The sequence below is a fragment of the Pithys albifrons genome, chromosome 5 (genome assembly GCF_047495875.1).
Source record: "Pithys albifrons albifrons isolate INPA30051 chromosome 5, PitAlb_v1, whole genome shotgun sequence".
Taxonomy (NCBI): domain Eukaryota; kingdom Metazoa; phylum Chordata; class Aves; order Passeriformes; family Thamnophilidae; genus Pithys; species Pithys albifrons.
Genome location: NC_092462.1, coordinates 73,364,595 through 73,391,576, shown reverse-complemented (window position 1 = coordinate 73,391,576; position 26,982 = coordinate 73,364,595). Strand labels below are relative to the sequence as shown.

The 26,982-nt window shown below is 47.4% G+C and overlaps 1 protein-coding gene across 1 annotated transcript in view; it reads right to left on the bottom strand.

Annotated features, from left to right (window-relative positions):
- Positions 1-3,945: 3,945 nt before the first annotated feature.
- The window catches only part of ADRA1D (adrenoceptor alpha 1D), a 47,638-nt gene continuing 24,601 nt past the window's right edge, over positions 3,946-26,982 (bottom strand). Inside the window, exon 2 of the mRNA XM_071557042.1 lies at positions 3,946-8,182. Within this exon, the coding sequence (XP_071413143.1) occupies positions 7,614-8,182 (569 nt within the window). The 3' untranslated portion in view covers positions 3,946-7,613. The remainder of the gene's footprint in view (positions 8,183-26,982) is intronic.

The following is a 26,982-nucleotide window of genomic DNA, read 5'->3' as shown; positions in this document are numbered from 1 at the left end:
ATGGATTGGGTTGGAAAAGACCTCTGAGATCATCAAGTCCAATCCTTGGTCCAACTCCAGTCCCTTTACCAGATCATGGCACTCAGTGCCACGGCCAAGCTCAGCTGAAAAACCTCCAGGGATGGGGAATCCACCCCCTCTCTGGGCAGCCCATTCCAATCCCTGAGCACTCTCTCTGCAAAGAAGTTTTTTCTGATACCCAGCTTCAATTTCCCCTGGCAGAGCTTGAGCCCATCGTGCCCCCTTGTCCTATTGCTGAGTGCCTGGGAGAAGAGACCAACCCCCACCTGGCCAGAACTTCCCTTCAGGGAGTTCTAGACAGTGCTGAGGTCCCCTCTGAGCCTCCTCTTCTCCAGGCTAAACACCCCCAGCTCCCTCAGCCTCTCCCCACAGCACTTGTGCTCCAGTCACAGCCTGGGGTGATGCTGACCACAAAAGAGGGTTTTGGCAAAGAGAGCACCAAAAAGTGTTAGAAGAAGTTCTACCCATATTTATGTCTGTATCTGTGTAGATGTATCTATTAATACACATAGATATGAATATGTATATATGTAAAAAACATAATTATACTCTGTCAACCTCCCTCCCCCTTCACCCCAAAGCGTTGAGAAGCACCATTTAAGCTTGCAAGCCTCAAACAGGTTAGAAATGGAAGTGCCACAGCAACCCAAGTTCAATTGGATTTACACTGTGAACCACCTGCTGAGGACTGGGGGGATAAAACCTGCATAAAACAAAGGCAATTTCCTCACAGATTAACAGCTCTGCTGTCGAGGCAGCAAACAGTTTAAACCCATAAAACTACCTTGCTGTGAGAAAAACAAGGTTACTCAGGGGCATTCCCTTTTTCCAAGAATCTGTTGAGAAATTCCAATCTTTGTCAAGGCAACTTGTAGATGAGAAGGAGTACAGTTTGGCCTTGCTTGTTCTAGTTTGGGGGTTGGGGCTTTTGGGGTTTTCTCTTGTGTTCCTGTCAGTTTTCTGTATTTCAAACACCCTCTGCAAACTCTGGAAATGGAAAGTCTCCACTGACAGGGAGAAAGACAATGCTATTGCTCTCCTAATCATGCCACCTGAAACCTCCCGGCCATAGATGGGGGTAAGATCTGGGACCTTCTCCTTCCCAAAACACCCTCTTGCCACCACTGAACTTAAATTTCTGATCCATGAGTTATTCTGTGAGGCTTTAAAGCAGCCAGAGATGTGCCAGGAGGGCAAAAGGGTTTGAACAGGCAGTGCTGTGCCTCAGAGCAGTGGTGCTGCTCCTTAATTATGGTCACATCTCAGGGAGATTTATGAATCAACTACAGCCCTTAGGGAATTAATTTTTTCCATCCAGAAAGCAGCAGCTGTGAAGGGAAGAAGAGTAAATATTCAGCACAGGAGCTGGATTGGGCCTTGATTTATTTTTTGTGAAAATGCAAATGCTTTCTCTAAGGTCTTAGTGAGATTTTTAGCCATGGGCAGCTGGACTGTGATGGGCAGAGCCCCTCATTGCCTCAGTCTTTTTGAAGGCAAATGAGTGAAGAGAGTCCAGCAATGTCCAGACTGTGTGAATTGACCCACTTGAGGCTGTGTTACACAGAATTAAATTGGAGATCTGGGCATAATAAATACAAGATAATGTTTCCAGAGAATGCATAAAGCCTATTTTTGATGCCCACACCCTCCCCTCAAACCCCGAGACACCTTTTATCCACCAGCATTGCACGCAGAAAATCTTCAGGGTTGGGTAAGTTTGGTTTATTGAACTGAGTGGAACTGAACATTGTGCTATAAACCTTTTTTTTCTGTTTTCATGGGACTTCAGTGCCATTTGCTCTCTTTGATTTGTCCTTTCCACCCTCTTGGCCAAGAGCTCCCAGGAGGCTGCAGGGACAGGGTGGTGTCCACCCTCCACATCAAGCACTGATCTGACTTCTGAGTTCAGCCACAGTAAATATCCTGTGTCCTCCCTCCCTGAAGGAAAAGGAGGGTTCAGACCTTCATATTCCATCTGTTCTTTGCCCAGCATTTACTTCTCCTCCAGGCTGACAGATCAGGTCCCTCTGACACGATCCTGAGTCAGTTTTGCACAATAGGTTTCCTCTCCTATTTCCATGTCTTGGATAGTCTAGGATGGCTCAAATGCAATGAAACACCTGTATTCAGGTAAAACTTAATTTTCCTTCTCTCTAATGAAATGCAAACATGACTCACCCATGAACACCTTATTGGAATGGAGATGTTTTAATCCACGAGCTGAATCCCACACAAGGACCTGAGAAAAAGCAAACCTAATTATCAGTGACCTCAATGTCACTCTCCATGATGTGTCTCCATGAAGGGACATTTAGATGTCTGAAAGTGGAAAAAAAAAAGTGGAAGCCTTTGCACAGGATGGCTGAAGTTTCTGGGAAAACTCTGGGCAAATCCCAATCCCAGCTACTACCTCTGTCCTGTGGAAAATTGTAAAAGTCAGTTTATTAAGGAGATGATTTTCAATTTCTGAGTGGTAACAGAAATTTCCCAGGAAGAACTGGCACACAGTGATGGCAAAATCATATGACCTCGATGGTTTAATGTGCACTGGAGACTAATCTGACATTTTCTGTTTATTTTCTCATTGAATAGGGAAAGGAATGATGTAACTGGGGCATGGATGGGCTACCAGGGTGCAGGTGGAAGGGACACACAGAGGGCTGGACCAGTTTGGAGCCCGGGTCCTTCTACCTTCTCTCTGATGATGGGAACTGGGAGGAATAGAGGGCAAGAAGCCAGCAGTGAAATATCCCCTGAAATATTCTCCCAGCTGACAGCAATTGCTGCCTCAGGGATTTCTCAGTTCAGAGATTACAGAAATGTTTCCAACAGTGCTTGATGGACTTACCTGTCATCAAGGGCCCCTAATTGCTGTTCTAACCCCTACAGACTTCTGTAAGATGTAATATCTCATTGTGATGAGTTCCACCATTCCAAAATGTGCCATGCGAGGAATTATCCCAATTTGTTCATTTTCATAATTGGGTCTGATGCCATTTTATGACAAGGAGAGAACAGTCATCCACTATTCATCTTCTCTCCAACACTCCTGGTTTCAGAGACCGCCATAGTTTCTTCCCCAGTTATCTCTCTTTTTCAGGAAAGTGCCCTTTGATTTAATTGCTCTTTACATGGAAACTATCCTGTATCTTTGATCCATTCTAGGCCCATTCTACCCTTCTAGGGCTGGGCTAACAAAAAGCAAATAGTGGACAAATAGGACACACATCATCCATGTATGCAGAGATGCAAATGGATTTTCAATGTCACCCTCCACCTCTTCCATCCCCTTTCCCCAAATTCCCCAATGTATTTTTCACCTCTGACTGCTATCAAAGATTGATCCAGTGGTTTCACATTATAGCTCCTTTTGATTTTCCTTTTGCTTTTCCCTTCCTGTCTCAGATATGTATCACATATAGATATATGTGAATCACAGAATGGTTTGGATTGGAAGGGACCTTAAAGGCCATCCAGTCCCACCCCCTGCCATGGGCAGGGACACCTTCCCCCAGCCCAGGGTGCTCCGAGCCCTGTCCAGCCTGGCCTTGGACACTCCCAGGGATGGGGCAGCCACAGCTTCTCTGCCCAACCTGTGCCAGGGCCTGCCCACCCTCACAGGGAAGAATTCTTCCCAACACCTAATCTAAATCTACTCTTAAAATGTGGCTGGTGCAACCCCTTCAACCTTGTGTGACAAGAAACCGAGATTGTCCTCTCCTGACTCGCTTCTACCAGAAATTCTTGCATGTGGGAAAGATTATCCTTGTGAAATTGCAAAAAAAGAAGTATTGGAGAAATAACCAAGAGTGGATAATTTCCAGGTGTTTCTTCCTCCCTCCCTCCCTCCCTCCCTCATCCCCTACAACCCTTGTTTTAAATATCAGACACAGCAAAAACTCACAGCAGCATTTTAGACAGGCTTGTGCATGTATTTGGTACAAACAAACAAAAATATGTGCATTCTGTTTCATAGAGCTTACAGCAATCTGACAGAACCTGGGACACAAAACAGAAATACTCTGGCTAATAAATACATCTGGGCCATGAAAAATAAAAATCTATACATAAAAAATTCCAATGTCTGCTAAAGAAAATGTACACTTATATACACACTGTAAACAATAGGAATGCAACCCAACTGCAGCCCAGCTCAGGCTGATGGGGACCTTCCTTCCCTCGTGGACTCAGGAGAGTCCAGTGACACAAAAAATCCACATCAACACTTGGTTCCTTGAAGCAGCAAGGTCTGACAATGCAATGGGGACATGGAGCAAGTGCAATGAGGTGAGATCTGCTGGAAAACCAAGGTGCAGGTGCTTTGGGAAATGGCCTTTGTGGCCAGCTTGGAGGAACAGGGCCATTCCCTCAGCTGGTTGCAGCCTTTGGGTCCAGAGAAGTCAGTGGGATCAGACCAAATTGACCTCCTGAAGGTCTGAGCCCATGTTTCCAGACTTGGGAGAGTTTGGAAATGAAGGGATTCCAAAAGAAATGCTCAATTTTACAGACTTGGGTCATATTTTATACAGTTTTGTTCCCCCCCGCCAGCAAAGACAGCCCTGTCTGCTCCCAGTAAAGCCCAACAGGAGCAGCCTCAGAGTCCAGTCCTGGCACTGCTTCTCCTGCAAGAGGCCAAATGCAAGAGGGGCTCAGGCTTAGGTGAGAAACAAGGATTTTGCCTGAATGCAGCACAGCAGAGCTCAGGACTTTCCTACAGCACCTTCTAGAGCATCTCTTGGGGCCAGATCAGATATAGTGAGTGAGTTTAGGCATTTATGTGTGTTATGTGTGTGCTTAAACATTTATCCTCACCTTCTGCCTTGTAGGTGTGTAAAGAATTGGGATGGGGAGGCTGCAAACCTCCAAACTAATCTTTCCCTTCTGGATGCTTTCAAGGGGCTGCAGGCTGTAAATATAAATATTTCAATACTGAGGAAAAAAGTATATTGAAAAGATCAGGGAGAAGTGTAAGCAATAATGCCCACTCGTTTATGGGTTGAACTGCTTGCCAGTGTTTGTTAAATCTTCATTTAAAGGAGGATGTTGGCCCATTTGTAGGAGAATGCCTGGTATTTTGGAGATGACCCACATATATAAATACAATAAAGTGTGTATTTGCATCTCTCTGGTCACAGATCCACTCATGGACTGCCCTATCCCTGGTCCCTTCTCTGCTACATCTCCAGTGCCTCCCATCAGGATCCCAAAAGCTCCCAGGAAACCAGAGGCACCTGCAGTCCTTACACTGCAAAATGACTTTTCATGTCACCCCATCATCACTGTAGGGTCTCACTTCCCTTAAAAGCCAAAGATACAGGGTAAAAAAAGAGATGTATTTCCCCTTAGAAATTCCCATGGGTTGTTGAGTTGGACCTCTCCAGCTGGAACCTCTGGCTGGTTTTGCAGATGCTGGAGAACATTCAGGTCATGATAAGTCAGGGTTTAGTGCAAATGCAATGCTGTCCATGAGCCTTGGTGGGATTTGCTGCTGGGAGAAAAAATATTTGGGCAAGATCTCCTGGTGTTTGTGCAATAACTGGTCCAGTTTGGAGTCCTGCACCAAGTGAAAGGTGTTGAGATGGGGGCAGCTCCAGATATCTTGTCTCAATATGCACTGCACAAAAGAGTAAAAATATAAAAAAGTCCAACTTTCCCTCTGTTTCGTTGTACTTTAAAGGAAATGAAGAGCAGAAAGAAGGTGACAGTCTCTCTAATGTGCCTGGGAGCCTTTCATCCTCCTTTGACAGCCACCCTTGGTGGGCTTAGCTACATGTGCTGCAGGCACATTCGTGAAAGACTCCTCATGGGGGACAATGCTTATGTGGATGAATATCCACTCAGCACATGTTCAGTGTCATGTTTCCACCTTCTGACTTCATGTTCCTGCTCTTTAGTCACCTGGCTTGGGGCTCTGCACCTCAGAGCCAGACTTCACCTTCATGGCTCCTGCTCACACCTGAACCTGGTGATCACTCTCTGAAACCTGATAAAACCAGTCTGGATTTTGAAACCAGTGCCTGCAATATGTGGCCAAGTAGAGTTTGGGTGATCATTTTCTGAGCTGCCTGGCCAAGGTGGGCCTGTCATGGCTCCAGCTCCCTGAGTTTCCTGGAGGAGCCCACGGTGCCCTCCTGAGGGATGCTCACACTCCAGGGCTGTGAGCAGGAAAAAACCAACCCTTACTGTCATTGCTTTGGACCATGTCAGTGGACACAACTGAGGCAACTGTTGGTAACCACCAACATTTTGATGTATCAGGTGTGTGGGAAGTCCCCTGGGAGAGGAGTCAGGAGTGTGACCCTGACTGGGGAGAAGATCCATCTGCACATAACTCCATTTTAGCTTTGACTCTCTGGGTAGTAGAAACACAAACTTCCAAACTCAGCCATCCCACCTTTCCTGAGCCACAGGGCAGGCTGGTTGAGGACCTGCATCACAGGATCATAAAGGTTGGAAAAGACCTCTTAGATCATCAAATCCAACCATTGACATGGCACCACCACCGTGTTCACCACGTGGCACGTGCCACAAGTGCCACATCCACACATCTTTGGACAATTTCAGGGGTGGTTATTCCATCGCTTCCCTGTTCCAATGTCTGACCACCCTTTCAGCGAAGAAATCTTTCCTAATATCCAACCTAAACCTCCCCTGGCGCAACTTGAGGCCATTTCCTCTTGTCCTGAGTGAAGCCCCTGGGATGCATTTTTATCCTGTGGTTTTTGAGAGAAACAACTAGAGCAAGAAGGGGACAGAAAAGGCTGGAGATGACCAACACCAAAAGGAGCCAGTTGGATGGCAGAGCACTAAAGCAAGGTGGATTGCAAGTGTTTCACTGAAAAGTGAAATGGGAAATGCTTCACAGGTTGGAATTTGAGGAGAGAGACCTGCACACCCTGTGCACACATCTGGACTCTTCCTCTGGCCTAAAACCAGGTTATGTGGAAGGAGCAAAGCTGTGGACACTGCAGAGATGGTGAATGAGAGTCAGGATCCCCCCACCCTGCTTGGGAATACCCCAGGCTGCTCACCCTCCAAAGGCAAGGGCTTGTCTGGAGGTCCTGTCCAGCCCTGTAGACCTGAAAGCTCCCAGCCCACGATCTAAAGGATCAGCTGCCAGCTGCTGTTCAGCAGTGTCCTTCCTGGATGCTGCCTCTGCATGGAAACAGGATCACATGTACTAAGGCAGGGTTGGCATCTTTTGGGGTTTGATCTTTCCATTAGATTCCATGGTGGTGTTTTTAAGGCAAAGGAGACATCCTGGTTTCCCTTAATTGCACAGCTTCTTCCAAAGTCAAAGACAACCATCCCCTGGAGGGAGACAGCGCTTCTCCTAAGGCCATATCCACCCCACATCTTCCCTTCCTGCTGAGCCTCGTTAAAATGGGATTTGCCATTGGCTCTTATTTGAGGAACCCACAATACCACAGAAGGGGCTGGGCTCCATGTGGGGAATTTTTGGATAACCTTTGGGCAACTGCATTTTATACCTGATTGCTGCTTCCAGTCTTCCTGACAGACCCACAGATGTTGTCCCTCCACATTTCTGCTGGATACCTCTAAAGAAACCATCGACAGCTGTCCCAGAGGCTTCAAATATCTGTTTCTCTCAGCCCACAGCAGTCTGTTAAGTCATGGGTTTGATAGTCGATGGTTTCTGTGAAATCATGAGGGATCCCAATAGAGACAGACTCCACCTCTGTTTTGTAGGTGGCTGTCACCCCCCCTTTGCTGGAGCCACCCCGGATTTTGTTAGAAAGGCTGTTCATCTTCTCCTTCAGCTGGGTGGATGCTGGTTTCTGGAAAGGGGTGAGCATCTTCCAGCCCTTGAAGCTGAGCGTTCGCCTCTTACTGGCTCTCTCCTGGAAGGAGGAGTTAAATATGAAGGAGCTGTTCAGGGTGTTAATCCTGGGCCTCAGGTCTGTCTCAGAGTCTTGCACCGAGCTGTTCACAGAGGCCCCTCTCCAGTGGTGGTCGTAGACGCGCCAGATGGGCCGTCTCCTCCGGTGGCACTGGCACTTGAGCAGCCGGATGAAGGCGCGCTTGAACTCCTTGCTGGAGCACGGGTAGATGATGGGGTTCACGCAGCTGTTGAAGTACCCCAGCCAGAAGATGATCTTGAAGACAATTTCAGAGGGCTTCAGAGATGGGAAGAAAGAACCTGGGGAGAGATGAAAAGAAATATGGTTAGAGGAAGGGCAAGGGTATGGAAGCACAGGGGAGCAAGGATGCAGATCAATCCAATCTGCAAGAGGTAGAGTTGTGTAGAAAAGACTGAAGGGCTGATGGGTGGAGAGACACTGGAAGATGTTTCTTGGAAAAGCTGTGTCTGTCCCATCCCTGAAAGTGTCCAAGGCCACACTGGATGGGCCTTGCAGTAACCTGGTCTAGTGGAAGGTGTCCTTTGGCAGGGGGGTGAAAGTAGATGATCTTTAAGGTCCCTTCCAACATAAACCATTCTGTGATTCTATGATTCTCCTACTAGGTCCTTGCTGTTGCCACCAGAGGGAAAACCTGGCCACTGCAGGACTGGAAGGCATCAACCCTTCAGTGATAATCATCTCAGAACATGCTGAGTTGGAAGGGACCTACAAGAATCACTGAGTCCAACTCTCAGCCCTGCACAGGACCATCCCCAAGAGTCACACCACGTGCCTGAGAGCACGATGGATGATAGTGTATTTTTGGTAGGGGCCTCCCCACTGCAGAAGTTCTCCTAGCAATGCAATCAGCAGCCCCAACCGAGCTGTGAGCTACTGTACAAACACACACAGCCTGCAGGGAGGCTGGGCCATCGTTCTGGGGAGCAGCTTCAGTGCTCTGGTTTATCAGCACAAGGCAGCCAGGCCCTGTCCTAGTCCATGTCAGACAGGCAGAATCGTTGCTTGGCTGATTTGCATGGCTCAGTTTTGGTGCCTGTCTCTTCATGTTGCACTGCACAGCAGGAAAGGATGAATACAGCCCTGTCACCTGCATGTCACAGCAACACTTTCACCTCCTCCACTCATTTATTTTGGGTTATCAGTGTCACACACTCTGTTCAAATTTTGCAGTGATGCTTAGGTGGGATGTTGAAGTGGGCTCAGACAATATCCACTGCCCCAAAGCTTGTCCCTCCAACTTGAAAACTCTTTTGTTGATCCAAACATGGAGTTTCCATGTGCTTTTCTTGGTGAAAAAGCTGGAGATTTTTTTTAGAACCAGAAGATGTCAGTGTTGCTCTCACATGGCCTCAACACTTAGCATTCCCCACTCAGATCAGAAATAGCTTTCTGAGTCAGCCTTAATTTCTTTTAATTTTAGCTCTGGATGACAAATCGTGCCACCATGTGACTGAGTGTTAATTTGTATTTTAGTAAATAACATTAACTCTGGATATCATTATTATTTTCCCTAAGCTAAAAAGCCTGGTGTCAAAACAGTAAAACAGGTGCTGAGAGCCAGAAATTCGTGACTGTCACTTCACAAAAGCTCCCCAGCCTGTTTGCTGGAGGAAAACCATCATTCAGGAAACTCAGGGCACTGGTTCCAGTAAAACCTTCTTACACTCATCCCTAAAAGTGGAGAAATCACAGCCAGTCCCAACATTAGGCATGTGGGCTGCTCCATCATGGAGAAGTGGGAGGAGACACACAGATCTCAGCATTTTGTGATGGTTGGGCAGGGACAGTAGAGATGTGGCCACGCAGCTTAAACAGCTGCTGAAGGACAACCCAAGTTGGGCTGGAGCCCTCACTGGTGTCCATATGTGCTGAAGGGGGCACTGAACAAGGACATTAAGCAGGAGTGATATCTCTGTGCTGGGAAGACCCAGGGATTTCATGGAAATGAATGGTATTTGCAGCTTAATGAGCAGCTGCTGGTGGTGTAGTCAGTAGTTTTGAAGGGAGCAACAATCACAGAATCATGGAATGGTTTGAGTTGGAAGGGACCTTAAAGACCATTCAGTACTACCCCCTGCCATGGGCAGTGACACTTTCCACCAGTCCAGGCTGCTCCAAGCCCTGTCCAACCTGGCCTTGGACACTTCCAGGGATAGGGCAGCCACAGCTTCTCTGGGCAGCCTCTGCCAGGACCTCAGCACCATCACAGAGAAGGATTCCTTTTCAATATCTAATCTAACCCTGCTCCCTGGCAGGTCTTGTTCTGTCATGTCATGCTGTTCTAAACACTGTCTTTCTAATTTTCTTGCAGCCTCCCTTATATCAGGGTTGGCTTTTGTAGAGGCAATGCCTCTGCCTTGGTTGTTTTAGAGTAAAGGAGTTTGTTCTTTCAGGGAGAGTGGTGAGACTCATGGGTTGGCTCTAGGCTGCCTGAATCACCACATTTGATTCTCAGCCCAGCAGAAACACCCTCCTGAGGGAGAGCTTTTTCACACCCCAGGGGTGCTGGGACCAACCCCCTTTGCTTTGTGTGCAGTATTTCCTCCATTCTCCAGCTGACCATGGCTTTGAGCCATCCCCCTTTCTCACCCTGTCCTCAACCCACGACCTTGGACCCACAGGAACCATCCATGATTGGGAGAATGTGGATCAGTGGTGGCTTTCCAGGCACAGCATTAATTCCTCTTCTCCATCTCAGGTTTGGGCAATAATGGATAGGTTTGTTTTGTTGCCCAGGCCCACAGCCTCTCCATTCCCTAGAAAGCAAGGCTGACAGAGTTGGGGTTGTTCAGCCTGGAGAAGAGAAGGCTCTGGAGAGAACTGAGAGCCCATTCCAGCACCTAAAGGGGCTCCAAGAGAGCTGGAGAGGGACTTTGCATAAGGCCTTGGAGGGACAGGACAAGGGGCAATGGCTTCCCACTGTCAGAGGGCAGGGCTAGATGAGATATTGGGAATGAATTCTTGGCTGGGAGGGTGGGCAGGCCCTGGCACAGGTTGGGCAGAGAAGCTGTGGCTGCCCCATCCCTGGATGTGTCCAAGGCCAGGTTGGACAGGGCTTGGAGCACCCTGAGCTGGTGGGAGGTGTCCCTGCCCATGGCAGGGGTGGAACTGGGTGATCTTTAAGGTCCCTCCCAACCCACACTATTCTATAATTCTCTGATTCCTCGATTCCACCTCAGGATCAGCATTTACCCACAGTCCTGAGCTCTCTGCAAGGCAATCCCTGGCTCTCAGCCCTTTGACATTGCATTGTCCCAGCTTGATCCTGCCATAACTCAGTGTGTTTGGGACCACTGGGTGAAGGACTTCATTAAACATGTAATCCTGCTCATTCCCTTGTCATAGAGGGGTTTCATGCCTCACTTTCCCCAATGGAGAAAGGGGCTGATTTCCAGAATGTCTTGCACAGTGTTGTTGGGAGCCTGGTTAGCAGCACTCCGGGTTCTTAGAGGAGCTGCAGCTTTGTGCAGCACTTTTTTTAGCTTCAAGAGAGAGGAAAAGAAAACAAAAAGCTATGGTAACAAAGCAAATAAAAGAAGGGTCTCTTTTAAAATTCAACTAGTACTTAGTGCTTGAGCCAGGCTACTTAAGAGATTGGTGCTTGCTTAAACAGCCTGATGGTTGTTAAAATAATAACTTATATCCAGAGTTTAGTGGTTCATTGCACAATGCAGTCACTGTACTATGTGCTTTGTCTTTTGCACCCAGACACAAAATACAAATTAAAGAGAAAAAGAAGCTCTGAATTCTCTGAATTTCAACTTTGGCTGCTTTTCACCCACTAGAACCTCGTGTACATCTGCAGACAAGGGGCTCATTAGCATCCTCATTGCCATGCAGATCAGCGTGCCCCTTGCAAGGGACGTGTCCTGAGTGCATCCACAGTTTCCTCATTGCATTCACTGGGATGAACAGAACGAGGCAGGGAGTCCCCACAACAGCTCCTTGGCTGCTAATTTTGTACATGCTGGAGCATCAGACTCTGCTGAAGGGCACTGGGAGGCTGTGAGGGGGAGCTGTGAGGTCTTCTGTAGAGAATGAGTAAAGAATGGAAGAAATCAGCTCCTGCTTTCATATACATGAATATGCAACAACACTTTGAGGGAGGGAGGGGTTCGGGGCTGGGCTTCGGAACAGTTACTATAAATGTTAGAATGTGTGGAAGACAGAATGGAGGGATGGACACTTCAAGAGTCAGGAAAAAAGAAGCATGTGTCCAAGGCCCAGAAACAGAGAAAACAGGAGTAAAAGGTCAGGAATAGCAACACAGAGTGATGCACCAGCACTTTATCCTGATATCTTGGTGTAAGGTTACTTTTGATGATCTGGCCCCAAAAAGCATCAAAGCCAGAAGAGGGCAATATAAGGGAACAGGAAGAACAGTTCTTATAGGACCTGTGGCATGGTAAAACAGTGAAACTTGGTCTTGTTCCAATGAGGAGCTCTTAATACTCACTCAAAATCACCTCTCCTGGGCATCCAGCTCCATACTTCCAGCAAAGTTTGGTGTCATTTCCAAAGGAGGAGGCAGTGACACCCACCTTGGGGACATCTACCTGTGAGGTGCTGTTGGTGTGGTGGGCACTGACACTGCTCCCAGTATTTGTGCTGGGATCCAGCAACCCCTTGCCTGAGGAGCAGGGACAGACCTCTGAGGTGCCCTTTCTGCACCCTGGCTGCCTGCCCAGTGATCCTCCCTCTCCTGGTAGATGGAGGATCCTGGTTGTACCTCAGTGCAAGATGCTCCCAGGTAGGGTGGGATGCAGAGCATCATCCTTTTTATTTTCCATTGCTTTATTGAGAAGGCTCCATGTTGGCTTGTGGAGATCCTGCTGAGGACCTTGTCTTCTGCTAATAAATAAAAACTTCTAACAAAAATGCTGGAAGTTTGGGAAGTCCATAGATGGTTCTGAGAAGGTTTGCATGTCCTGTTGTAACCCTAAATAATTACCATGAGGACCATGAAGAAATTAAGAAAGCTGCAGGTGAGCTCAGGTAAAACCTGTTTGCCCCCTGCAAAGTGACTGAAGTCTCAGAATAAACATGAACTGAAGTTTAAACTTCATTTTTTGGTGGTGCCAAAGTTAAGCCAATAAAGTATGTGATCATACCTTTTTTTCCTAGTTATTTCCTGGTCACCCTGATCATATTTGGGAAAAAAACTGCCAGGTACTGATGTCTGGAGCCATGGACATCCTCTCCAATGCTGTGATACTGTGTAAAGGGTGGCCAGTGGATGCAATTTCCCCTCCCCATATCCAAACACGTATCCCACTTTTTTAGGTTGTTTGAGCTAGCACAATCTCAGGATCTTTCCTTGCCTGCACTTCTCCACCCTGCCCTCCCCATGACTCACTCAAAGGTGATATCACTGGATTGTTTGGAGCATTGCTGGTCCCAGCGCTCAGCGCTCAAAAAATAAAGCAAAACAAGAAAAAAGACAAATGCACAAATGAAAATGGAGCCAGTCCAATCTAAATTCTGGCCTTGACTCCCAGTACACAGCCAGAATCCATGAGCAGGCTTGCTTTCTGCTGCAGTTGGCAAGGGCATCTTAGTTTTAAAAGGTCCCTGCTTTACAGCATGCCCAGAGCAGTCCACGGCACAGAAATGCTGCAGACGTGAGAGCAGGTGAGAAAAACAAAGGGACAAAGTCATGTCCCAGTGCTGTCCCACCATGAACTTGGAAAGGTGAGGGTCAGTAGAACTGTTCACACTAACAAGAGTGTTGTCATTGCTTGGTGTGGGCTTTGTACCAGGGATGGGCTTGGAAAGAAATAGCTTGTAGAGAGCTGGACCTTACAGGAGATGGTCCATCTCACAGCATGTTGGTCAGCAGTGGGTGCTACAAATTGATTGGCCCAACTCACGGAAAATGAAAAAAAAAAAAAAAGAACGTGCCAAGTTGAAAACCACTCTGTTCTTGAGTTAGGCAGTTCTAGTGGTTCATATATAGGATTAGGCATGTGATGGGGACAGGAGTCTCATCACTTGAGCTTCTCCTGAATGTGGCCCCAGAGGTTCAGAAGGGGATTAAGGACTCCCTTGGGATGTATCAGAGCAGCAAGACAGGAGAATTGCAGCTGGTATGGGAAAAGCCCTGACACAGGAGGTACTACAGCTGGTCAAGCTCACTGTGGGCTCTTCTGGCCAAAGGAAGAGTCATAAAATAACAGAATCATAGAATGGTTTGGGTTGGAAGGAACCTTAAAGATCATCTAGTCCAACCCCCCTGCCATGGGCAGGGACACCTTTCACTATCTCAGGTTGCTCCAAGACCCGTCCAACCTGCCCTTGCACACTTCCAGGGATGGGGCATCTACCACCTTCCTGGGAAACATTTGCCAGTGTTTTACCACCATTATAATAAAGTCCTTCCTTATATCTAATCTAAACTGACCCTCAGCCTCTCCCTTCTTTTTTGTCTTTTCTGATTCTCACAAAGTAAATTAATTAAATCTGGACCAAAGTAAACATGAACTGCCCCTTTCTGCTTATTGCCCAGCCTGCATCCCTCCTTGCCAGCTCCTTCCCAGGTACCCATGACGGATAATCCCTCTGATGTGGCTGCCAAGCTATGGGAGAATGGGATGGACATCAGCAAGGATTTCTGCCTGTGTGTGTGACTGGCATCCTCAGATTCCAACCAGTCTCTCCTCCACTCTCCACTGAGCACCTCCAGTGGGCATTTGTAGGTGTATCAGTGTCCTCAGAGGGTTAACACCTCTTTGCAGCTGGTAGTGTGTCTTGGAGTGCTGAGGGAGTTCACTGTCCTCCCAGGATGGATCCAAGAACTGCTTGGCATAGGGAGGAGGACAGTGTGTCCACAGCATTTTCCCTGGAGAACGAGGGCGTTGGGATATTGAGTGGAATTCCTCAGGCCTGTGAGCCTTCCAGCTGACCCCAGAAATAATGTCACAGATAAGCAGCAGCTTTGCAATGAAAGCCCTGATGAGCTGCCTCAGTGTTTCTCTGTGGGTAGGCATTGCCTGCCTGCTCCAGCTCTGCACCCTGACCTGACCCAGAAGAAAAGCAGGGAGACGCCACCACTGCCCTGCCCACTGCTGACCCTCCAGGCAGTGTTGTGTTGTCCCAGGCCATGGCTGGAGACCCCCTGGCCATGCCCATGGTGGGGTGTGCATGCCTGGTGTGTGGGGTTCCCAGGGGGTGGGATATAAGCCTGTGGTGTGGATCAAGGAGGCTTGGTTTAATCCTTGCAAAGGCAGGAGAGACCAGCCTGGGGGGTATCAAGGGCTCTGAAAAACACCTGCACTCTCAAGCAGGATCTCACTATTGAGGCCTGAGTGTATTTTGCCTGTCTGCAAGAGAAGGATAATGCAGCAGAGCCCTGTCCAGATCAATTATGGGTCTAATTCATGGCCCCCAAACTTGACCTCCAGGAGTACAGTCCTAGTGATGTCTCCAAAGCTTTCCCCTAAGTTGCAGCACATCAGTAAGGCTTGGACTGAAATTGCCCTTCGCTCCCCTCAAAGCTCCCACTGGAGATTTTCTCAGAGCAATCCCAGGAATCTGGACCACTGGTGGGAGTCATTGCCATAAGGATGTTTCTGAGGCATCCAGTTTCCTGAGAATTGTGGGTCTTTTATGGTGAACCCCCTAATTTAGGTATCTGAGCAGGTCCTTGTGCTCCTCTTACAGCCAATGGTTTAGATGGTAGATTTTATGGTGAGAATGAAATGATCCATCTCATCCTAAGTATAAGCCTGTACTGGGAAGATGGACCACACCAGGTTTCAGGTGATCCTGGCTCATGATCAACCACATCACAGGAATCCTGAATACCCGATGGATTTCATCCCTAATGTCATGAGCATCTGGTGGTCTGATCCTCTCAGCGAAGCTGCCAGAGCTTCCCATGCATCAGTTTCTCTCTTGTGCAGGACAGGACTTTCATCACTGGAAGAATTTAACCAGTGAAGGGTGACAGTGGTGAGGCACACAGATACATTCACATTGTTACCTAACAGAAACCTCACAAGTAATTTTGACTCTTGGGTTGTGCACAGTGCTCATTTGCTTAGCATGGTCCAGCCAGGCCCCTCCAGATCATTTTGGTCCAGGGAAAAGATCACTCCAGAGACAATCCTCAATAGAACACAAGAACTTGCCTGTGCAGCCCCCCAACATTGTCCCAGCAGGCTCTGCAACCTTAACAACCTCAAAAATGCCCTCGTGCCACATCACAGGGCATGCAATGCAAAGCATCTGCTTCAGACTACAGATCCACTCTGGTGGACTCCCACACAGCACTCCTGCTCTTCCAGAGATTCACAGCTCCACAAGAGACTAATTATGTGGTAGGACCATGGGGCCACTGCACAGGGCACAAGACAGGCTCTAGTCTGCTCTACAGCCCTTCTTTGGGGGGGTTGTGACCATATTCTGGCTTTTTTTCCTATTTTCTTATTTTTTTAACAGCATAGCTGACATCCACTAGTTACTTTGATTCCTGAGCAAATTGTCTTTTGCTGAACAGCATCGGGAATGTGCCTTTGTGACATGATTATGTCACAGCTGAAGGGCCCAAAGAAGGTTCAATCACAAAATTGTGTTGGAAAGGACCTTAAAGGTCATCCTGTGCCACCCCTGCCATGGGCAGGGTCACCTTCCGCTATCCCAGGTTGCTCCAAGCGCCGTCCAACCTGGCCTTGGACACTTCCAGGGATGGAGCAGCCACAGCTTCTCTGGGCAACCTGTGCCAGGGCCTGCCCACCCTCCCAGGGAAGAATTTTTTTCTATCATATAATTAACCTGCTTTCTTTCAGTGTGAAGCCATTCCCTCTTGTCCTGTCACCCTGGGACCTTGTAAATAGTCCTTCTCCATCCTCCTTGTCAGTTCCCTTCAGGTACTGGAAGGACACAAATAGGTTACCCCAAAGCCTTCTCTTCTTCAGGCTGAACAACACCAATTTTATTACATGCCATCTTTCTTGGGTGGGCACTGACCCTTCATCTGGGGACTCAGAGCTGAAAGCAGCAGCAGCAAATCCCCAGAAGGTCCTTGCCCTGAATGGAATATACCACCTTCCATCTTTCACAAGGGGTGTCTGAAGAAGAAAGTCATGCTGAAAATAGAGGAATAACTAAGGAATTGTGGCCTGCTACTGCAAGGGGGTGGTGCCAAGGTCTGGAAGGAGAAACTGTACCAGCAGCACACAGTGGATACTGCCAAAAGCAGCACTGGGTGAGAGGTGCATATTGTCTGCCTGGACTTCTCCAAGGCTTTCCATATGGTTTTCCACAGCCTCCTGGACAAACTGGTGTGGAAAAGTGGTCTGTGGAATGGGTAGAAAATGGTTCACCTGGCACATCCAGGGAGTGGTGGCAAATTGCTGATCTCAAACTGGCAACCTGTCACAAGTGGGGTCAATATTGGGCCCAATGCTGCTTAATGTCTTCATAAGTGACCTGGATGATAGGATAAGGTGTATCCTGATGAGGTTTCCTGTTGGAGTGTGGAAGTGGAAACTTCAAAACCAAGGTCCACCCTGCAGGAAGACCTGCATGGACATGGGCATCACCAGCAGAGATAAAGAAGTCATAGCCACACTCTGCTCAGGCCACACCTGGAATACTGTGTTCAGTTTTGGTCCCCACTATGCAAAAGAGATGTGGACAGGTTGGAAAGTGTCCAGAGAGGGGCCACAGAGGTGGTCCAAGCACTGGGAAGTTGCCATGTGAGGAAAGGCTGGGAAAACTGAGTTTACTAAGCCTTGAGAAAAGAGGGCTGAGGGGAGGTCTTTATCTCCATGTAGCAACAAAGAAGTTGTGACTTTTTACAAGTCACATGGAAAAGATGAGGGCTAATGGGTGTCAGTCACCCCTGGGGGTATTCCTATTGCCCACAATTTTTCACCATGACATGAATCAGCCATTGGAATAAAACCAGGGAAGTGGTGGGTTCCCCCAGTGTTTGGCACTGCCAAGTTTCACCTGGACAGAGTGCTGGAACATCTTGTCTGGACTGTGCTTTTGTCAAGACAGGTTGGACCAGATGATCCTTGAGGTCCCTTCCAATCTGGTATTCTGTGATTCTATGAGTTTTTCCTGCTTCTTGATTTTTAAAAGGAGCTCTGTGGCCTCTCCTCAGGCAGGACTAAGCAGAAGAAAGGGAAAGAGATTTTGAAACCAGACCTAGGCTTGGATACTGCAAACCAAGCTCGCACTAAAATCTTTTAAATGTCTAAGGCAATGCTTTCATGAGACAATCAAGGAATGGTTTGGGTTGGAAGAGGTATTGAAGACCATCTAAGTCCACCCTAGACTGTACAGAGGGCCTGGTGGCCCCAAGCTTAGTGTTAGACATTGTCTTTTCCATGCCCTCAAGCCAAGCTGTCCATTAACTCACCTCAACACTCCCCTGCCCTGGAATAGCCTTTTTATCTGCTTGGTTCATCCTCCCAGGAGGGCTGGGCAGCAGATTCAGGACACAGTGCTGATCAGAGCAGGGTCAGTAGGAAGATGGACTTTGAAATTAGTCACAAAATTAAAGAGAAGACAAAGATGCAGGATTTTTACATCTAATTTTAGTACAGACTCCCTTAAAGGTAATACTTTTTTGCAGAGTTTTTTATGCTTGGGAAAGATATATGTGTATCCAGCTGCCTGTTCCTTAATGATTCACAAATAATAGCCTGTCTGCAGCCCCAAAGGGGATTTTAAAACAAGTCTTAGAATCATGAGATTCAGCAAAAGGACATAAATAAAATTAGAATAAATAAAAAGAAAAACAAAAGCAAGGATTGACCAGTCTGACAAATCCAAAGGGAGATATCAGGAAGGTCCTTATTTACCAGATGCAAATGAAGAAAAAAAAAAGTCCGAGAGAAGGAAAAAGTCAGGGTAACCAATTCACACATCAAGAGCTCTTGTCTTGCTGTCTGAGCAGGAAGGAGACTGGAATTTGTGTGCTGATGTTACAGAGACTGCAGCGAGACTCTTGCCTGGATGGCTCCACTGAGGAAACACACTCGGGGCAGCCTTTGGAGAGAAAATTTCCATCTGGCTGAGGATCTGAATGGACACAACAGCCTTGTGGGGTTGCTGGGTTGCCTCCAGGGCAATGCTGAGCTTGTTGTGCTGTTCAGAGAGGAGCATTCCCATGGCTTTCTACTCCTCAAAGCGGAGCATCCCGAGTGAACATGATGGTCATGCTGCTCCGAGCCCGGGAATCTCTTCTAAGCACGGTGGCACCTGGAGCACATCTCAGAGTAACACAGCCAGGATGGTCAGCCCTGAGGGAAGGGAAGAACTTATGGATGAGATGAAGTGCACCACCTCAGTGAGGGTAAACCACAGGGAGAATGTCTTCTGGGCAAAAATCCATAGGCATTGATTTCACATGGGCAGATAGTGATAGGACAAGGGGAAATGTTTTTGAATGAAAAAAGGAGTTATTTAGATGATTATTAGTAAGAAATTCTTTATTCAGAAGGTGGTGAGGCTATGGAGTCAGTTGCCCAAAGAAGCTGTGACTGCCCCATCCCTGAAAGTGTCCAAGGCCATGCTGGATAGGGCTTGGAGCACCCTGGGCTGGTGGGAGGTGTCCCTGCCCATGACAGGGGATTGGAACAAGATGGCCTTGAAGGTGCCTACCAACTCAAAGCATGCTATGATTCCATGAAAAACTGTTAATCCTCATCATTTTTTGCTGCCTGGCTCCCTTACACTGGTTTTCCATGAAGAATTTACCAAGGCTTCGTGGACTATCAAGAACTGGAGACCAGTTTGGGAACTACAGTTCTAGACTACTTCTTGCATTTGAATTTTATGGTGAATCCTTCAACTGCCTTCTGCTATGCAACATCTCCAACAGCTTCCTTAAACCTTTCTTTGCAAGGAACTGCTGTTCCTCAGTGGCTCCTGCAAACAGAAGCCTGGCTTCCACTCACCTCCAAGATGAAATGTCCCTTTTCTATCAAGCTGCCTCTTTCACTCTGCTCAGAAACATTGGGAATGTGTCTTTTTGCCCAAATGAAAGAGTGAACTTGGGAAATCCTGTAGAAAAGGAATGGAGGGGAATGATTCTCAAGCAAACCATCCAAGTCTTGGAAAAACCACTGTGATTGCTGGGTCGGACCCAAGACTACTCTTTGTTTTTCCAACTCTGAAGTTCTTTTCTCTGCACTTGGTTTTCTAAGAATGTGAACTCACCCGCCCCATCCTGTTTACAAGCTCGTAAATATGTAGATCAGATCTGGCTGCAGGGTAGGCCTTGGAAGGGCTGAGTCCTGCTGGGAACACATGGCATTTTATGTACAGAGAGGCCAGATCTGAGCTGCACAAAGGAAAAAGGCAATTTTTCATTGGGTCCAACCCAACTCAGGAAAAAATCCTCACCCGGAGCGTGAGCCCAGACTTCAATTTACAGCTCGGGGTGAGCAGAATTCACCTCGGGAGGGTGAGCAGCACCAGGACCCAAACATAGGTGACACCACTGAGCTGGAGAGATCCTCCAGTGGAAGGTTTGGTGTGGTGGCCAACTGCTGGGAATGCTGGTGACCCCCAGCCTGGAGGACTTGCCCGTGGTGGGATGTCAGCCTTTGGAAAGCACACTATCAAGGGGAAGTGTGGGAGCTTCCTCAGTGCATTTCCACCGTGCCAGTCCCAAGGACTTTCTGTTTATCTCAGAACTGGGCAGACAGCACGTCACTGGCCACAGAGCCTGGCACTGCAGCTGTGCCCCCCTGCCAGCCTCGCTGACTCTCAGGGATCCTGACACCGCTGGGCACAGGCGCTGTGGCGTCAGGGAGGAAAGGGTGGGGAAGAAAGGATGGGGGGAGGTGGATATTTTCATCTCTGATGAAAAATTGTGACCGGATTTGCAGGCTCAGGAGGGGCCACTTGAGACCAACCAGCCAACTGCTCATTTCTTTTCAGGCTCAGAGGGGAAAATCCTCCAACGCCTGCCCTGTTTCCGCACTCAGCTCCAAGGCACAGCCCTTTTGGCTTTAGCTTACATGGAAAAATCCAGTTTCTCATCTCTTGCCTTCTCTTTCTTTATGTTTTATCCCTGTAATATGAAAGAAATTTTTTTTTTTTAAAAATCGTATTTCCGTCTTCTCCCCCATGCTGGAAATATTCAGGGGAGATAGCAAAGAGTTGGTCTGTCTCACCCCAGCCATTCTTCAGCTGATATGAAGCTCTAAAAACACTGCACTTCAAAAAGAGACATTTTCCCCCCTCTCAGAAAACAATGGGCCAGTGAAACAGGGCTCCAAAAATATAACAGGAATGGTGAGATAACAACATCCTCATCACTCCCAACAGTTCCTGAAGCCCTTAACTTGAAGGGATAAAGTCTCCTGTTTAATGTTGCACTGGTTGCCTGTGCAGGACCCTTATTACTCCCCATTACTCTGATCCTTTTGGTTGAATGTTGGATTCAATGATCTTGGAGGTCTTTTCCAACCTAAATGATTCTGTGATTGATGATGGGGACACCAAACTTAATCACGTGCAATGGTGTCAGGACCTGACATTGGGAAGGAATGACAAGCCCAGAAAGTCAAGACTATCAATATTTTTTGTTACCTGAACAATCCACCTGGATGTCTGTCCTAGTTGAGCAGGAGGGACCAGCTAACCCTGTGTGTGGGTGATCAAAGCTGTGTATTCTACCCCCTCTATTCATTCCCCAAGGTCAATGGGCCATTAGCAGCAGCTGCCCAGGGAGCCATTATCACCTTAACACCCAGCCTGAGGGGGGCAGAGCTGCTAATGGGCCATCAACAGTTCAATACCCGCTGGCTCCCAGAGTTAATCACCCATTGTGTGAGTCCCCGCCCAGGGGGAGAGACTGGGTGCTCCCTGAGGGTACATAAGGGGTGGGTAAGAAGACCTTGGTAACTTCTCGTCGGATCCAGAGGAGCAGCAGGACCTTGACAGGAGGAGATCACCGCTCTCGCCCAGACCACAGCCCTCGCCTGCACCAACAGGTTTTTCATTTCCTTTTGCTCTGGACTTGGGGGAACCACAGGGGTCTCAGCACAAGGGCAAACAAACCCCCTTGGGTTTGTGCCCCAGGACACTGGGTTATACTGCTGGGCTTTTGTGAGTTGAAAGCAATTTCCCTTGTGTGTCAGTGTTTTTATTGTAATATTATTATTAAATTTTAGGTCTGACTTATAATCTCTTTCGTGGTGAGTTCATTTCCCCTCCTGGTTTGCCTTTAAACCAGCACAATGTTGTGGCTGCATAGAAGGCAAAACAACACAAGAGGCAAAAACTGGCTGCCTGGTTGTCTCATCCAGAGAGCTGAGCCTGGGACAAGCACAAAGACAGTGCTGGGAAGGACCAAGAAAGGTAGAAGCAGACCAACCATTATATCGAGGTGGTTTTGTTTAAGATTTACAGCCACATGGAGTTTTGAAGAGACATTTCAGGAGAGAGAATGCAAAAAACATGCTGCATTGCCTGGTTTAAATGCCTGCACAGGGCAACGGGAGCTCTGTTGAGGAGAGATGAGTGTCTCAAAGTGCCTCATTATGGTGATGAGGCTCATTCTCCACTGACATCTTTCCTGCTCCATCTCAGCCCTATCTCTAGTTCTTTTTTAATCTCTGATCCTGAAGGGAAAAGATGAAGATTTGCATTCAATTTTCATGGCCATTTGAGTACCTCCTGGGAGATATCTGGCTGCCTTTTGCCTTTTCATTAGATAAACAAGTCTCTTTGCCTCCCGTGCTCTTCACTCAGTGCTTGGAATCCCACAGACATGGGATCTGGGGTGCACTCCCTGCCTTGATATGGCCTTGACTCTTAATTAGCTCTTGGATATGCTAATTTTGCATATTTAACTCTCATTCCAGGAAAGTGACCTTAAGAGGACTTTGCACCTCTCCTTGGGAAAGTGCTGCTTTTGTGAGCAGCCCCTATCAAGAAAGGAATCACACCAAGAAATTATTATCCTCTCTTATTCCATTGTTACCAACTAGTTACTGACTTGCCACCTCCCTCTTAGGGCACTTTGATGGCTTCTCATGTTAAGGGGTCTAAAGACCATGCCCTGTATAACTTGGTTTGCCTCTGCACTTCCACCAGCTGTGCTGTCTGAAGAGGGGGAGCCTGGGGATCCAATGGGGGGCTCATGGGAGGTCCCCAGGATGTCCTGGCCAGCAGGTCTTCAAGCAGAGTTGTTCAGTCTTGTCCTTGTACAGTGAATTTATGGCTGGCTAAGGAGATTCCACATTGGCTGTGAGGCAGGACAGAGCTTGCCCTCAATGCAGATCCCCTAAAAATTGCCTCTGGATATTGAAAACACTAAAAAGAGCAATTTCCCTGGCAACTCAAACCATCTGTCTCAGGCAACACCAGTGACAGGCTCTTCAATACCACCAACTTGCTTGTAACTGAAGACAGATGTCTTGTACCATGTGATGACCCCTGAAACGAAGGTCATGGCACAGATTTTAAAGGCAGTTACAAAGTGAACTCTCATTAAAATCATGGGCATTAAACATGAAATTATCTTATGAACATAAGTGTTTCCAGTATCAATCTCAGTACTGCATACATTGTCAATAATGTCAGTTCTGGGTCAGTATTTGTGCTCTCCCTGAACAGCAGCATGTGGGAATATTTTGGTGAAATGGTTCCTTGGAGGGATATTTTTCCTTCCATGAACAAGTTGGTGACTTGCTCTTACAGTCACCTCCCTCACTGAATGACTGTCAAAGGCTGTTGGCAAAAAGACATGTATGATCCACCTCAGAGCAACATGTCATGGAGAATTAATAATAATAACTCACGCTCAGATCATAAAAAGCCAGGAATGGGAACAGATGAACCAGATCAAGGAAGATGGAAAAATGGAGGTTGCTCATATGTCCCTTTTTGGTGCCCACAGTGCAGAAAAGAAGCCAAGGAGACAAAATGCTCTGAGGAGCTTTACATGGCAACACAAAGGTCTGGAAAACTCAGCTTAGACCATGAGATTAAAGGGTCTTGACCTATTTGCATTATCCAGGAGAAATTTAAGCAACGTGCTCATGCATTGCAGTGCAATACAGGGGAAGCTGTTTCTGACAGCAAACATATCTTTAATCTGGCCAAGAATGGGGGAAAATTTAATGGCTTGAAGTTATAGGTAGATAAATTTACTCTGGAAAGCAAGCAGTCATTTGTAATAGCAAGAACATAAAACAACTGGGAAAAGGATCATTAGAGGACAGGGCTCTCCATTATTTGTAGTCCTGAGTTAATGCTGAGTGTCTCTCTAAGGAAAAAAATGATTTTGAGTAATGGGGGAGTCAAAGAAATTCTTGAATGAGGCGCTTGGGGTTGCAGGTGTCTGTAAATCACAGCAGATCCTCGGAGGAGTCCCTTCCAGCCTTGCAAACTCCCTTCCAAAATGCAGTAGGTCTTGAATGTAGAAGAGTTGTAAAAATTATCCTGCATCTTCAGACATGAGAAGGGCAAGAACTATTTCAAAATCAGCTGGTCTGCTCCAGAACTGCTTTAATTAGGAATGCCAGTGACCTTTATTCCCTGCTGGAAATTCTTTCCCCGGGTTCGACACACGTGTCTGTATTTCTATGCATTTGATCGCAATTAGGGGGACTGACAATGATTCAAACATCTGTGTCAAGGGGTTTAATTCGAGCATAATGAAGGTTTTGCTTGTTGGGGACCATGTCAACATTTAATTAACTACAGAGAACTGCAGTGTTAATATTTGAGAGCACTGGGTCCCCCTGCACTCTCCCATTCAGAGCTAATATCCTTTGCTGCGTCAGTAATTACCAGAGCAAACAAAGCTGGATAGAAAGAAGCACCACAGAGGGTTTCCTGGGCCCTTCCTCTCAAAGCAAGCTGCTGCCTCTTGCTGACACAGATGCCAAGGTCTTCAATGACCCTGTGGATGCCACGAGAAGAGCCCTGAGCCAGCTGTGAACAATCATTTATGCCTCAGCATCATTAAAGATGTCTTTTTTTTCCTGCTGTTGAGGAAATCAGGCTGTGACATTGAGAGTAGATTAGAAATCAGGAAGAAATTCTTTCCTCTGAGGAAGGTGAGATGCTGAAACAGGTTGGGCAGAGAAGCTGCCCTATCCCTGGAAGTGTCCCAGGCCAGGCTGGACAGGGCTTGGAACAACCTGGACTAGTGGAAGGTGTCCTTGCCCATGACAGGGGGTGGAATGGCATGATGTTTAAGGTCCCTTCCTACTCAAACCATTCTGTGATGATTCTGTGACATGCTAAAGCTGCTTTGCAGCTCTGGGAACAGCTGGTGGGGGCAGCCTGGGGTGTCCTTGGGCTGCTTGATGTCTGCCTGCTAATACTGCCTTGTATTTGTGGGGCACACAGCCCACCTGGGAGTGGTTCTAAGGACCCCTGGAGTTGCTGGAGGAGCAGATGTATTGATGTAAGACTCCACAAAAAGGAGCTTTTCTAATAACAAGGCTTTTTCTGATCTGTGAGCTTTCCCTTGTAAGTTCAGCAGAATATGCATAACCAAGATCAAAAGAAGAAAAACCCTCAAAAAGGAAAATGGCTTATTATAAATAAATATCTCCCTTCTCCTTCTAACACCTAATGCTTTCTCTGGGAAGATTGCCTGAAGATCCCCATCAAAATATTCTCCGTTCCCTTTCAGGGCAAGCAAACGGCATCTGCCAGTGGCTCCTGTGCTTTCATCCCTGTGGTGATGTCTCACTCTTGCAGGGACAGGTGCCAAAGGACACACACTTGTCCCTGGCCACGCTCAAATGAGGAAAATCAAACCCAGGGCAGCCCTGCCTGCAAGCACTTGGCAAACTCTGCTGGTTGCTCAGTGGCACTGGAGTCCCTCAAGTATCAGCACTAAGAGCTGGGAGGTTTTTCATCCCTCCCATCACCTGGCATTGCTTCTCCTCCTGCTGGTGGGTAGGTCATTGCCTTGTTTCTCCATTCCCTTCTTAAGACTCCTCTCCCTAGGCTGTTTCCACCTTATTTCCTTGGCTTTTTGCTAAGCTCTTGTGTTTTCCCTCAAGGAGGTTATATCAGCCCCCTGAAGATAAACCAGAGAGAAAGGAAGGAGACTGTCATTAAACATCTCTCAGGGTGAGTGCACCTGACCCTTCCCTGCCTACACACACAGATCCATACAAAGGGACATTTTTACTGTGTTTTTTTTCCCCTCATCCTGATCCTTTGACTCCAGTTGTCAGATACCTTGTGGGTGATATGTCTTTTCTCATAAGAAGTTCTCAAATTTCATGCCTGTAGCACAGAAGCATCTGGAATATTATTTTCTCCCACCAGCTGGTGTGATTTCAGTGATCACCACCTTGTTTCCACCTTTGAGGGGGTCCCTTTCCCTCTTGCTGACCCAGAGAGGATGGAGCCACTCTCCTCTGTGACTCAGGGTGGATGTCACCTGGACCTCTCCCTGCAAGCTGCTGAGGGAAATCCTTGAGGGATGGTCCTTCCAAAACCTGACTGCTCTCCTCAGTCAGACTGAGAAGCTAGAGCTGGTCCACTTTCCAAAATAAAATTAACATCAAGTAAGTAATAAAATAAAATAAAAAATTATGGTGATTTGGCCAGGCTACTTTATGGGATATAAAAGAGAGAGGCTGAAAGCCTGAATGTGAGTGGGGAAGAGCACTGCCTGAGACCTGAGACTTTGATGTCCTTGTGCATGTCAGTAGAAGACTATGAGAGAGAGAGATGGGTCTTCTTCAGCAAGTATCTTGAAAAACACTGCAGGCCAACAAGCATATATTCCTCAGTGCCAGCTCTCCAGCTGGAAATGCAGAGCTGGATTCATCCTGGATGGCTGGAAAGGGGATACATGAGGCTGTGAGAAATCACACACACACACTGTTATGCTGAGGAGGCAGTGGCAGCTCTAAGAGGCTTTGCAGAGCCTGTTCTGGCCATATATCTCTGCTGCCTCCATGCCAGCACTGCTGGGGAGTGCCTTAATAAGTGCAGTTTATTCCCAGTGTACCTTGGATGGGATAAGCCTGATGACACACAGAGTGACCTCCTGGCATTTGTCTCCAGAGGAAAGAGGGTTAGTGCCCTGATCTCAGCTCTTCCAGCCGTGTAGGCCAATGGATGCTGCCTCCTA